At 53.0% G+C, this 13,408-nt stretch overlaps 1 protein-coding gene across 1 annotated transcript; it reads right to left on the bottom strand.

The window, feature by feature from the left end:
* Nucleotides 1–3,091: 3,091 nt before the first annotated feature.
* Nucleotides 3,092–10,836, bottom strand: NODAL (nodal growth differentiation factor). Its single transcript, XM_059662480.1, has 3 exons — nucleotides 10,644–10,836; nucleotides 5,557–6,254; nucleotides 3,092–3,244 (listed from the first exon to the last, which is right to left on the bottom strand). The coding sequence occupies exons 1-3, from the start codon at nucleotides 10,834–10,836 to the stop codon at nucleotides 3,092–3,094; spliced, it is 1,044 nt and encodes a 347-aa protein (XP_059518463.1).
* Between the last annotated feature and the right edge of the window lie 2,572 nt (nucleotides 10,837–13,408).

Genomic DNA, 13,408 nt, shown 5'->3' with positions numbered 1-13,408 from the left:
AACATAATCAAAGCATAGTGATTAATCACAAAAACAATATGTAATTATATATGTGTTTTCCGATGGTCGTAGGCGACCCCTGTGAAAGGGTCATTCGACCCCCAAAGGGGTCGCGACCCACAGGTTGAGAACCACTGCTTTAAGGGAAGATGGGGACGAATCATTTTGAAGGCACTTTCATACACACTTTACTCTGCCACAAAGGCAAGTAAGATATTAACCTCAAAGGCAACTTAGGGTATAGGAGTAAGGGTTTTGCTGCTAATAAAAGGCTTTACTAGATGGAGATAAACTTGACTCTGGTGCTATGTGAATCACATCCGTGTTTCTGCTTCTCCTCTTACTCTGTCTTTTCTCCACCCCTACCTACTGCCGGGCCCGCCCACTTCCCCAGCCAAGGAGAATAGTGCATCCGATTTTCCCCCCTCACCTGCTGACTTGCACTGCTCTAGAAACAATGGAAGTAGGCCTTTGCCTTCAGAGCAAGTTAAAGCACCCCTGACTGTTGTACAGAAGCCCCTTCCTGCCCCCCAGGTTAGGACAGGACTCGGTTCTCAGGAGGTAGTATGTCCTCCAACTTAGAAAGCATTCACTAGCACACAGGCTCAACCATGGAGCTGTGCTGCTAGGCTCGGCCCTAAACACCTCTGGCCAGACAGCAGGATGTCCCTGGGGCTGACACCGAACCGAGCTTTCGGCAGGGCGTCAGCAACAGGTAGCTTCACTCATTTGTGCCTGCGTCTTCTGCTTGATAGGAGGTAATGCCTTGTCCTCAGTGAGGTTTGTTCTCTGAGTCAGAGCTGCTAAGGAGACACTCCCACAAGCTGTGGCTGCAAATAGCTTGACCTTCTGCTTTCCTGGCCCCAGCCATAGAACTACTGGGCCCCTACTTAGTCAAGATGCTCTGAAGTCCTGGGATGGGATTTTCTCTCCCAAGAAATTCAGTTCTGTAGTGGAAGTAGAATTCTGGTTCCAAAGCGAGGGGAGCAAAGACCTCTGAGTACTATTAAGCATGGTGCCCCTGGGGCTGCAGACCAAAGCGCAGGTCTGGGTCCTGCCACTCCTAAGTGTGTGGTCAGGCCACTAGGCCTCTCTGGGGTCTCATTTAGGAAAGAGAATGGGACAACAGCTGACCTGACGAAGCCCTCCCAGCCAAGTGGAATCAGATGCAGAATCCCATTGTGAGCCTGCAGCGTGGGTAGGGCGGGTCTGTTCCCACTCCAGGAAATGAGCAGCTGGGTCAGCTTTGTGCTGAGTCAGGGCATTGAGGCGTCTCAGGCCCAGGCCTGGCTCTAGCCTCGCCAACCCTGCCTGGGCCAGGATTACTACTTTGACCCAACCAAGGCTGCATGTCTAAACTCAGCAAGGGTCCTCGCATGCTTGGGGTCACTTCCCAAAGGCTGGGCTTCTTGGTGAGGCAGGAACAGACTGACGGTGGACTCATTCCCAACAAAATGGCCCCTTGCCCTGACAAACAAAAAAATATATAGCCCATCCTAGCCAGTTTGGCTCAGTGGATAGAACATCCGCTCTTGGTCTGAAGGGTCGCGGGTTCAATTCCCAGTCAAGTGCACGTACCTCAGTTGCAGGCTGGATCCCGCCCCGGGGTGCGTGCCGGAGGGAACCAATAGATGTGTCTCTCACATTGATGTTTCCCTCTCTGTCTCTCCCCCTCCTTCTCTAAAAAAAAATCAAAGGAAAAATGTCCCAGGTTGAAGATTAACAAATATATATATATATTTCCCCCATTTTGGCAGTGCTGATAAGGAAATGCAGAATTGCTGCCTTTGGGGTCTTTTCATCCAGAAGGCAAAGACTTGCGTTTGGTGGGAGAGCTCCCTATGAGAAAGCTATGTTCCTTTTGCTATGCTGCTGTGAGAAACGTGAAGTTAAGCAGCCATGGGCAAACTACGGCCCGCGGGCTGGATCCGGCCCGTTTGAAATGAATAAAACTAAAGAAAAAAAAAGACCGTACCCTTTTATGTAATGATGTTTACTTTGAATTTATATTAGTTCATACAAACACTCCATCCATGCTTTGGTTCCGGCCCTCCGGTCCAGTTTAAGAACCCGTTGTGGCCCTCGAGTCAAAAAGTTTGCCCACCCCTGAGTTACGGCAATCTTAGAACCCTGGGCAGCAAAAGCTGATAAAGGATAGATAACAGGATGGCAGGGCCTGGCTTAGCAGGCTTTGTAGGGAGATGGGATAAAGCCTTACAGCTCGTGAGCCTTCCAACAGACATTTCACAGGAATGCGTTAGGATCCACCTGCTTTCGTGTCACAGGATGAGGCTGAGTAGTGAATTATTCACTTGAGGGACAAGGGTCACACAGCTGCTCAGTGGCTGAGCTGTGACCACAGCCCAAATCTGCCACCCTGGGCAGGGCCTTCACCCCATGGATAGGAAGCTCAGGGCCACATTAATAGCACACATTAAGAGACGGAAGTGAACTGTCACCAACTTTAATAGACTCGGGGGGGTGGGGGGGAGTGTCTGAGGGCCCCAGCTGCTGTAGTCCAAAGTGGCCAGTTCTCTGGGATGAGTTCCTGCCTCTCCCTCCAGAGGCACCAGCAGGCCCAGAAGGACTGTACAGTGGCTTTATGGCTGTACAACTCATTAGCAGAGATCCACTTCAGGAAGCCTGGACAAAGCCAACAGATTGCTCCTGGCCGGCCGGAAAGACCTGGGCCCCTCGCCCAGCCTGAGGCAACCGGAGCCATTGACTCCGTGATGCTTGATCTTGGGGGTGGGGTGGCAAAGACCACTTTCGAGAATACATAAAAGTTAGAGACAACCTTGTCCCACCTCAAAAACGCGTATGTGCCCCAACTTTCGCATACGATTTCCGGGAGTGCACAGGTTTAAAAAGGCAGGTAAGGTCTCTTCATTAGTGCTTTCACTCGCCACTGTCTGTCCAGTGAAGAGAAAACCCAGCCAGGCTGCTTCACAAGCTCCCCCTCCCTCTCCTGGCCTCTGTTTAGCCAGCCTCGAGGGCCTGTGATTGTAGTGCAGCCTCCCATTTATTTCTTTGCATTGGGTCTGACGGTCATCATGTCTTCCAGGAGCCTCCCAGCCGCCCCTCCAGGACCTCATAGGCACCCGCACTCTTCCACAATCATGTCCTTATGATGGTCTAGAAGGACTCTGCCATTGTCCACATACAGCATGCTCAAGGGCCTGGTCTTCACGGGGGCACAGCAGGTGGAAGGGACGCGGTGGGGCTGGTACCGTTTCAGCAGACTCTGAAAGGGAGGAGAGGGGTCAGTTCAACATCCGGGTCAGAATAGGTCATTTCTGGGTAAAGGGTGAAAAAGATACTGAGAGTCTAGATCGGTGACTGGGTGCAAAAATAGAAGGAAACTGTTTTCATAAAGGAATCAGCATGCCAATACATCACCGACTCTAACTTCTAAAATCACTTCTGCTTTCTTAAAGCATCTTTTAAACAGAAGATTCTAAAAGCTGTATCTGGGTAGAACAGTAGCCAACTTATATGGTCTCCTATTGTTATAGTCTAGAGCAGTGGTTCTCAACCTTCCTAATTCCGAGACCCTCTAATACAGTTCCTCATGTTGTGGTGACCCCCAATTTCATTGTTACAAATTGAACATAATTAAAGCATAGTGATTAATCACAAAACAATATGTAATTATAGATGTGTTTTCCGATGGTCTTAGGCGACCCCTGTGAAAGGGTCATTCGACCCCCAAAGGGGTCGCGACCCACAGGTTGAGAACCACTGGTCTAGAGTGAATACCAGTTTATAAAATATTCCAAGAAACTCCTGGTTTAGTTCCAAAACTATGAGGCAGAAGACAGTCATGTGGAAATTCTTGTGGGATTTGCTTTGTTGCCCAGAGAAGGGCAAACAGAGTCAACGGGAGAAAAGGTAACAACCCCCTGGCATTCTGGAACCGGACCCTGGCCCTGTGGTCCAGGACACCTTCTCAGGTCAGAGCTGGCAACTGGGACTCTCTGGGTCTCTGTGGTTGCCTCTGGTCACGCTGCAGGTGGGTTGGTGGAGTGAAGTGGGGCCTGGGAGAGGCTCGTGAGGGCCTTTGCCAGGGACAGGTCCTCTGGGGCTGGCCCCCACCTGCCTCCCTTGCAGGAGCTCAGCTCACATGCTCCCCAGAGCCTCTGAACCCTGCCTGAGGCTTGGCATGGAGGATGCACTCGAGGGCAGACGTCACCAACCGGTGGTCCATGGACCACTGGTGGTCTGTGAGGCCCGAAAGGTTGGCGACCACTGCTCAGTCTAGGCTTCTTGGAGTAAATAGAAACACATTGTTCCCAGGTGACGGTTGAGAGCAGGGCAGGGCTACCTAAATATCAGGGTCACTATATTAGCCTCTATTTTCTTTTTTTCTTTTTTTTAAATCCTCACCTAATTTATAGAGAGAGGTGAAGCGGCCCTGATGGAGGATGGAACCCGAAACCTGGGTATGTGCCTTGACCGGAAATTGAACCCACAACCTTTTGGTGTAGGGACCCTGCTCTCACCATTGAGCCACCCAGCCAAGAATAGCCTCTATTCTCTGCTTTCTCCATCTCGTTCTCCTGCCATTCGTCTACCTCTACCGCCTTCTAGAACTTGGGCTGATCAATGACACTGGTGGTAGGTAGCCTATGGCCTTATCTAACTTCTGCAGAATGGGTATCCAGCTCCTATTTTAGGCAGCAAAACTACAGTGGCTGGGACATGATTATCTCAACCATGGCCCCGTAAATGTGGCCCCCATTTCATCAGTGAATCACAGACTTCTCGTAATGATGACACAACATCAAACATGCCTATTATCGGCCAACTACTCTACATGCAGTATACATATCACCTCATTTAACACTATAACATCCCTATAAAATATCCCCATTTTTACAGGTGGTGAAACGAGGCTCAGAGAGAGGAAGCCACTTGATCAATATTACACAGCTAATAAGTAGGAATCAAACCCAGGCCTCTCTATCCCAAAACGCCAGATTCTGAACTTCCTTTCCTAGAATGTCAGGGTTGGGGAGGAGTTGAAACCCTCTAGTGCAGGGGGTGGGGCAAACTTTTTGACTCGGGGGCCACAATGGGTTCTTAAACTGGACCGGAGGGCCGGAACAAAAGCATGGATGGAGTGTTTGTGTGAACTAATACATGTTAACACTGCTGCTGGTGAAGGAGCGGAGGGGAGAGCAAGAGAACCCTCCGCTCTTTCGGCTCCGCGGGCCGGATAGAACAGCCGAACGGGCCGCATCCGGCCCGTGGGCCGTAGTTTGCCCACGGCTGCTCTAGTGTGTACCCTCCAACCCTAATTTTATGAAAGACAAGGGAAAAGTCCTAGGGAAAGCAATGACTCCATCCACGTAGGCTTTCTGAGGATGTTGAGGGTGGTCATCTCCATATCCTTAGGACCTGGCACAGGGTAGGTGCTTGAATAACTGTGCAGGGATGAATAAACACAGCGCTATGAAATAATAGCAGCGCTGGAGTCTGGTGCCCCGGATCTGGCAGTGCGGCCACTTCCCCACAGACTGCCTGCCCTCCACCCGCCATGCCCTGGCATCACACCTGGATGTATGCGTGGTTGGTGGGATGGAACTCCTCCCCCACAGGGTTGGGACACTCGCCCTCACAGCGATAGGCATTGTACTGCTTGGGGTAGATGATCCAGGCGCCCCATCCAATCAGGTTGAAGTCCACCTGGAACTTGACCTTCCGACACAGTTGGCTTCTGTCCGGCAAGTGATGTCTCGGGTGCCTCCTGCCCTTTTCCTGGAAGAGCTGTCCCTCCTGGGCCCGCCAGGAGCTCTCAGCTTCCCACAGCAAGGTGGAGCCACCCAGCCTCCTCTGCTCAGGAGGGAGGTTGGAGTAGAGCAGGAGGAGCACATTGGCGGCAGGCGGTGTGGGAGGCCGCGGCCAGCATTCTCTGGCCAAACTGGACATCTGCTCCCCCAGCTTCCCAGGGTGCTTCAGCCACTTGGAGAGTGGCCTGGTCACCTCCAGGACCATGCTGCCAGGAGAAAAGGTAACCTGGGACAGAGAAACAGTCAACAGTTCCAGCCGAAGACGTTCTGGGCAGCGGGCTGGGTCCCGATCGGCCTCCAGCTTTGGCTGGTGAAAAATCTCGATGGAGAGTGGGACGCCAGGGGGAAGGTCCACTGGGCTGGCCAGCTGCAGCCGGAGCTCGGCCCACTCCAGGTCCTCCTTTTGGCTCAGGAAGGAGAAGTCAAAAGCAAAGGTCCAGTTCTGCCCATCCACCTCCACATCTGAGTGGGGAAAAACAGGAAGGAGGCAGCGTCAGTGGGGACCTCCGCAGTGTAACAACCATAGCTCAAGTCTGAGCTCTCACCTCATATGCATCACTTCTCTTAATCCTCACCTTGACCCTGTGAGATGGACATGTTGTTGAACCCATTTTATTTTATTTATTTATTTATTTATTTATTTTAAATATATTTTTTATTGATTTTTTACAGAGAGGAAGGAAGAGAGATAGAGAGTTAGAAACATCGATCAGCTGCCTCCTGCACATCTCCCACTGGGGATGTGCCCGAAACCCAGGTACATGCCCTTGACCGGAATTGAACCTGGGACCTTTCAGTCCGCAGGCCGACGCTCTATCCACTGAGCCAAACCTGTTTCCGCTTGAACCCATTTTAGAGATGAGGAAAATTGAGACTCAGAGAAGTTAAATTATCTGCCCAAGGTGTCATTCGTGGAAAGTGGCAGAGCCAAGAATAAACCTGGGTTTGCCTAACTGAAAAGCCCAAACTCCAAATCACTGTTTTGCCACTCCCCCTGAAGACACTCCAAAGTCAGAGAACAACCGGTAACAATGGGATGTTACCAATGGGTTTCCACCCCCTCTAGAGAGAGAGAGAGAGAGAGAGAGAGAGAGAGAGAGAGAGAGAGAGAGAGAGAGAGAATCTAAGGCTGAGCTTTAGATCTAAACCCTGAGCTTTCTGACCGAAACCCTGTGCTTCCATCTTGCCCAGTGACCCTGGGGCAATTCACTTCCCAGGCCCCGTTTTCTCGCTGGGAGGGGCGGTCTGTCGCACAGGCACCGTGAAGTTGGTAAGCATATCACGGAAAGGCTCGGAGCTCTCAGGGAGGCACAGGCAGCAGAAACCAAAGGCTGGCTGCCCTCTTCCTGGCCAGTTCCTCCAGATGGAGGCAGAGATTTCAGGAGGTTTTGGCAACCTTACAAATAGGCTTCTCAAGGCATTCTAAGCCTGACTTTGCGCTGACCTTGCACTTTCCACCCAGCGGCTTCTCCTCTCTACCTGCAGGGCACTCTCTCTCCTGCCCCAGTTCATCCACAGGCCCAGGGCAGACACGGCAGCACACACAGCCCTGTCCTACCCCCCCAAGACAACTAAGCCCAAAGCGGATGAGAAGGAATGGGAAGCACATTCCATTTATTTTGGTCCTGAACTAATTTGGTCTGATGTCTCGGAATGCATGGGTTTATAAATTTCCAGCCCAGTTGCTTCTTTGTAATAGGAATGCCTTACCCACCTCTGCATCCTCAGACCCAGGAAAATTAAGACATTTGAGGGTTTATTGCTAAATAAGAGTCAAAAGTTATTCATTAGAAGTAAAAACTCTTTTGTGCATAGATCCGGGAGGTAGTGATGATCCCATTTATGTCCTTCTGGGCAGACCACATAACAGTTTATTTATTAATATATTTTTATTGATTTCAGAGAGGAAGGGAGAGGGAGAGAGAGCTAGAAACATCAAGGCTGAGAGAGAATCATTGATCGGCTGCCCCCTGCACACCCCCAACTGGGGATCGGCCCACAACCTAGGCAAGTGCCCTTGACCAGAACTGAACCAGTGACCCTTTAGTCCACAGGCCAACACTCTATCCACTGAGCCAAACCAGCTAGGGCAACAGTTTGTTTTTTTATTGTCTCACAGCGTATGCTGGGCCAGACAGTAAGTGAATTTCTCTGGGAAATCCAGCCTGCATGAGAAGGGACAGTTCCGAGGCTCACCCTCAGGCAGCTCTCCCAGCCCACCCCTAGTCGCTCCGTTTCACTTTATTCCCACTTCCCTCCTCATTAGCACCCGCAGGGGGCAATAACCAGCCCTGGACTAGCAACTCTCCTCAGAGCTGTGGGGAGGAGGCTGACCTTACCCGCTGCCCATTGGAGCACCTCCTGGCCACCTGGGGACTAGGTGGGGCATGTAGCAACTCCAGGCCACAAGCTCCACTATGATCTCAAGTATCTACAAATGGCCTTTTAAGGGAAGGCATTCCAGCTCAGTGGTTAAGAGCAGGGGCCCTGTTTTCTCCAGTGATGGTTCCAATTCTGCCATTTGCTGTTTAACGTTGGGCAGGTTACTATTGGAGGCCTTCTGGGGCCTCAGTTCCCCTCTTCGTAAAAGGGAAGTGGTGACAGTACCCACCGGGATGTGGCGATGACTGAGATCATGTAAAGTCTTTATCTAGCTCAACCACCCAAGTGCAACATAGACACTGGCTGTCATCAGCCGCCTTTGCCCAGGTCCACAGTCACAATGAAGGTAGAGAGGGACCTGGACCGGGGACGAAGTTGTCTGTCACCGGGATGGCCGGTGTGTACGGAGGGAAGGCAGGAAATTACTCCTTCCTGCTGGAGGAGCCTGGGACTCCACAACCCCACAGCCAGCCAAGGGCTCCCTTAGATCTGGCTCTGGTTCATCTTAGAATAGGGGTGTCTAATCCTTTGGGGGTCATGGATGCCTGATGAAAGCTCAGTGGGTAGAGTGCCGGGCTGTGGACTGAAGGGTTTGATGGCAGTCAAGGGCATGTGCCTCGGTTGCAGGCTCAATCCTGGCCTTGATCGGGGCGCATGTGGAGGTAACCAATGGATGTGTCTCTCTCACATTGATTTCCTATCTCTAAAAATCGGGAGGGAAATATCCTGGGGTGACGATTAACAATAAATAAACAAACAAACAAATAAATAAAATGTAAAGAAAAAAAAGTTAAGAATGCTTTTCTCAGAAAAAAAACCTGTATCTCCCACTTATGTAATAAGTGCGATTTGGGCTGCCCGCATGCCAAGTGTTTTCTAAACACTGTCTCCTTTAAATCAGTGACACACAGATGCAAAGCCTATTTGGTAAGACTGCACCGGACACCCATTTCAGCCATCCCGGTGTAGCTGACAAAGAAACCCAGGGAGGAAAAAGGCGGGTTTAGGACAACCTTGTCCTCAGTCTCCCTCCAGACCCGCTGTCCTCACAGCTTTAAAAAATGAAGCGATTCACAGCAATGTGCATGTACTTAACGCCACTGTACACTTAAAAGCGGGTAAGACGGTCCGTTTTTGTTATGTATATTTACCATACACACACAAATGAGGCGGAAAGAAAGCCAGCTCCCCGCTTTACAAAAAAGGAAACTGGAGAAATCAACTAAAGCGCCAGGGACACCTTGGGAATCGGGAAACAGGGTTTGGGGGGCAAAAACTCAGTTCTCCAGACGCCCAGACTAACAAATTTCCAAAATTCGGGGGAAAGGGGACTGGAAAAGTGCAGCCCGCCCCACCCCAAACCCCCCAGTTTCCTGGCGCAGGAGCCGAGCACTCCAGTAACTTTCAAATTGTCCTGCTCCCCGGGTGTCCCTCGTCTGGCTGGTCCCCAGATGACCCCTCCGGAGAGGGTCACCAGCTGTCTGACCCGAGACTGGGCAGGCCAGGGACCGCAAGGGGCCAGCGGGTGGCCAGTCAGATCAGATTGTCGGATGTGGATTTCGCGGCGGCCCCGGGAGGGCCGTCTAGCCCCGGCCGGCGGCGGGAGGGCCAGCGGCGGGAGGCGCGGGCGGCGAGAGTCCCGCACACTCCAGGCGCCAAGATGTGGATTGCGCGGGGTGAGGGGACCCGCGGGAAGGGCTCCCTCTGCTCAACACCCACCTGCCCCCCTCCGCCCCCGCCCCCCCGCGCCCAGTCCCAGTACACGCTGTTCGGTCCTGGAGGGAGAAACTCCCAGGTCACCATGGTCACCGACTCCCCCCAGCCCCCTCCCCCCTCCCAGTCTACGCTCTGAACCCGTGTTACCCGGGATGCTGACACCTCCCCAGCCTGGCCTCGAGTACCCAAACGTGTCTCCCTCCTCGACTTGGGGTGTCCCATCTCTAACCCCAAATCTCTGGGTCCTGACGCCTGTTGCTACATGTTGGAGACCCGCGTCGAAGCCTGCTCCCATCCGGAGACTCTCAGCGCCGGGCCGGTACCTACTCACCCTCGCTCTCGAAAAGAAAAAGTTCGACAAAACGACCACTTACTGCTTTCCCTGGTTCTGTGCTAAGGGTTTCTGCGCGCTGTCAGCCAGCCCTCCCCACGCACTAGGCGGGCAAGTGCTCCAAGCCCCCTCAACAGGTGCGCAAACCGGGGCGCCAGAGACTGTATTTCACAAAACAGATGAGACGTGCACAGTCGGGCTCCCCCTTACGGTGCCGCGCTTGACCCACATAGACCAAGACCCGGAACCCAGAGGTGTCTGTGGGGGACCCACCCGGAGCGCCACAATCCCGTCACCCACCAGCCCTGCGCCCTGGGCAGTGCAGACGTCCAGACACCCCCAGGCCCAGACCCACGCCTCGGGTCGGTCCCCAACCGCGGCAGCCCCACCCTAATCCCCTCCCCGGAGGTGGGGCCGCCTACCTTGCGCCTGCAGGCTGCGGATGATGTCCGCCTGCGGCGGGTCGCGGTAGAGGCTCAGCATATACGCCAGAGGGGACGGCGACGAGGGCTGCCCGCGCGAATGCAGGGGCACCGAGGCTACCGTGGCGGCGCCGGCCAGGAGCAGGGCCCTCCAGACGTGCAGGAGGAGGGAGGGGAGCCGGGGGGCGTGCATGGTGGGCTGGCCGGGCGGGAAGCGGAGCCTGGCCCTTATATCCTGGGTCTTCCTAGCCGCCCAGCCCCGCCCTACCTCCCTGGGCGAAGCTTTAAGATCTTATACACGCCCCCCACACACACCCTGGGGGGTGTCCCCCAGAGAGATCCCCTACTCGGGAGGGCGGGGCCTGAGCCTGGTAGGGAGGAGGCCCACCAAGCCCCCCCCCCTCCCTAGGAACCTAAAGGTCCATGGACCATCTAGTTTGCCAGGTCTGGGCACCCTGGCATTCTAAGTGTTACTTCCTAGACAGAGCAGGCTTGTCGCCTGCAAACTCCCAGGCCAGAATTGTGGTTTCCCTGCTCTACTCACCTGGGATCCCTGCCCTTTCCTGTCGCTCCAGCCTCCAGATGTTATGTCTGGCTCAACAAGGAGCAGGTAGGGAATGGCGGTGGACCCACAGCGGTCTGTGATGTTCAGCCCAGCCTGGCCCACGCAGCCTTCCCGGACGCTGTCCAGATGGCCTCTGGGAGCACCCCTAGCCTTATCTAGCAGCGCCCATCCGGAGGGTCAGCCTGGGATAAACTACTGGGTCCTCAGAGTTGCTGGAACAAAGAAGGTGAGCTCCAGACCAAGACCCACGGGGTCCTGCTTCGAATTTGTAAGTGCTCTCCTGGGAAAGGCAGAGGGCAGGAGCCACCAGCATGAAGACCGACTTCTCCATCGGAAAAAGGGATGTGTTCAGCTGAAGCTGGACCTGAGCCCAGCTGACGGGTGAGCCTGGCCCCTCCGTGCCTGTGGTGGCATCCGGCTCTCCCCTTCACAGGCACGCATCGCCGGGTGACCTCAGGGAACGGTGATGGCCAGGCCTGCCGTCGCTGTCTGCCCTGGCAGATCCCTCAGGAGACCTGGGTTTTAGCTCGGCACCTCTCACTTCTGGCTCTCGAGGGCCCTGCTTTCCTCATCAGCTCAAGCGAGATCCTTGCCTGGCTCCCCTCCAGGTGCTAAATCAGATCCCGGCTGGAACTGCCTTTAAAGAAATGTAAATCCCTACCCCAGGTCAGGTTTGAACTGCCTTCCTCCACCCAGGAGGGGCCCCCTCCCCCAACAAGCACATTAGCAGTTGGTTAGCATTTACTGAAACACTGTGTGCCACACACACCTTGGTGTCTCTCACAGGTTGCCTCCAGCTCCCTAGAACCACAGGCTCAGCCCCGCGCAAGTGTTAGACAGTGGAAGGAGGCCCAGCAGGCTCCAGCCCTGTGTGGGGCGGAAGCCAGTCCCACCCAGCAGGAAGGGACCTGGCCTAGGGCAGACCTGGGTGGCAGACCTGCGCAGACCTGGACCCGGACAATCTGCTCAGCCAGCCGACAGCTAGCTCCTTAAGGCTGGGGACTGGCATGTTCATGTGCTCTCCCCACAGTGCGGACCACAGCTGGTACCCAATAAACCTTTGCTAAGTAAACAAGCCAATGAACCGCACTGTGTCTGGACTTGCCTGAAGACAAGTATCACCGGGAGTGTTTGTCAAACTATCAATTCCTGAGGCTCAGTCCAGAGCTTGAGAATTATAATTGGAAGAGAGGGCTTTTTCTACATTTTAGCAAGCACTCCCGTAATAATTTTATTAAAAAATACATTTTATTGATTTTAGAGAGGAAGAGGGAGGGATAGAGAGATAGAAACATCCATGATGAGAGAGAATCATGGATCGGCTGCCTCCTGCACACCCCCCAAGGCATGTGCCCTCATGGGGAATCAAACCTCCTGTTTCAAAGGTCAACCCTCAACCACTGAGCCACACTGGCCAGGCACCCCTTTGATTCCTATCAGACAACTCTGAGAACCTGGGTGAGCTGGGGTTCTAGTTGTGGTTTGGAAACCACCTCTCCCTGTCCAGTCTCCTCGCGTGTAAAGCACGACTGGGGATACCTCCTTTCATGGAAAAGAAATGAAGCAAGTCCTAAAGTGCTTTGCAGGCTCCAAAACCTGGTGTATTTGTAAAGCTTTATGCATTTGGATATGAGTGTGGTTGTCACCCAACTTCTCCAGCCTGGAGGCTTGCTGGCTGGGTGCTGTCAGCCCCAGTCCTCTACATCAGACCCCTCCTCAGAGGCAGAAGGCAACCTAACCCCGGTTATGAATATACCAATAAAAAAGAATGATGGATTGTGGTTAGTGCTGTGGGAGCCCCGGACAAGGACATGGGAACCAAGAATGACAACACAGGGGAGGGGCGCATAGCAAGACAGAGGTATGCCTCCCCAAAACCCAGATCTCCCAAATCCCCTCATGTCCTAGAATCCAGGTGGTCCCTGTTTAAATAGGGACATCAGCACAGAGCAGTTTACCCACCAAGATTGGGGAAGGAAGGAAAAGGATGATATATCTACTTCCCATGCTCGACCAGAAGATTCTTGAAATTAAGGCTAAAGCTGTATTCATCCTGTGTCCTTTGCACTATGTAGCACATAGTAGATGCTCAATAAATGTTTTGGTTAAAATAAATGCTAATCACAAAAGTTACTACCTTATTGAGAGAAAATATTTTAATATACAAATAAATAAAGCAAACCTATTAGAATATATATAG

This window comes from Myotis daubentonii, chromosome 13, assembly GCF_963259705.1.
Source record: "Myotis daubentonii chromosome 13, mMyoDau2.1, whole genome shotgun sequence".
Classification (NCBI taxonomy): domain Eukaryota; kingdom Metazoa; phylum Chordata; class Mammalia; order Chiroptera; family Vespertilionidae; genus Myotis; species Myotis daubentonii.
This window is presented reverse-complemented; position numbering and strand designations above follow the sequence as displayed.

Bases quoted from the DNA above. Each gene is read 5' to 3' on its own strand.
- NODAL (XM_059662480.1), bottom strand. From the start codon at position 10,836: ATGCACGCCCCCCGGCTCCCCTCCCTCCTCCTGCACGTCTGGAGGGCC. The intron at 6,255-10,643 runs GTAGGCGGCCCC...TTCCCCACTCAG, and splicing joins CCGCAGCCTGCAGGCGCAAG to ATGTGGAGGTGGATGGGCAG. The intron at 3,245-5,556 runs GTGTGATGCCAG...CCTCCCTTTCAG, and splicing joins CCAACCACGCATACATCCAG to AGTCTGCTGAAACGGTACCA.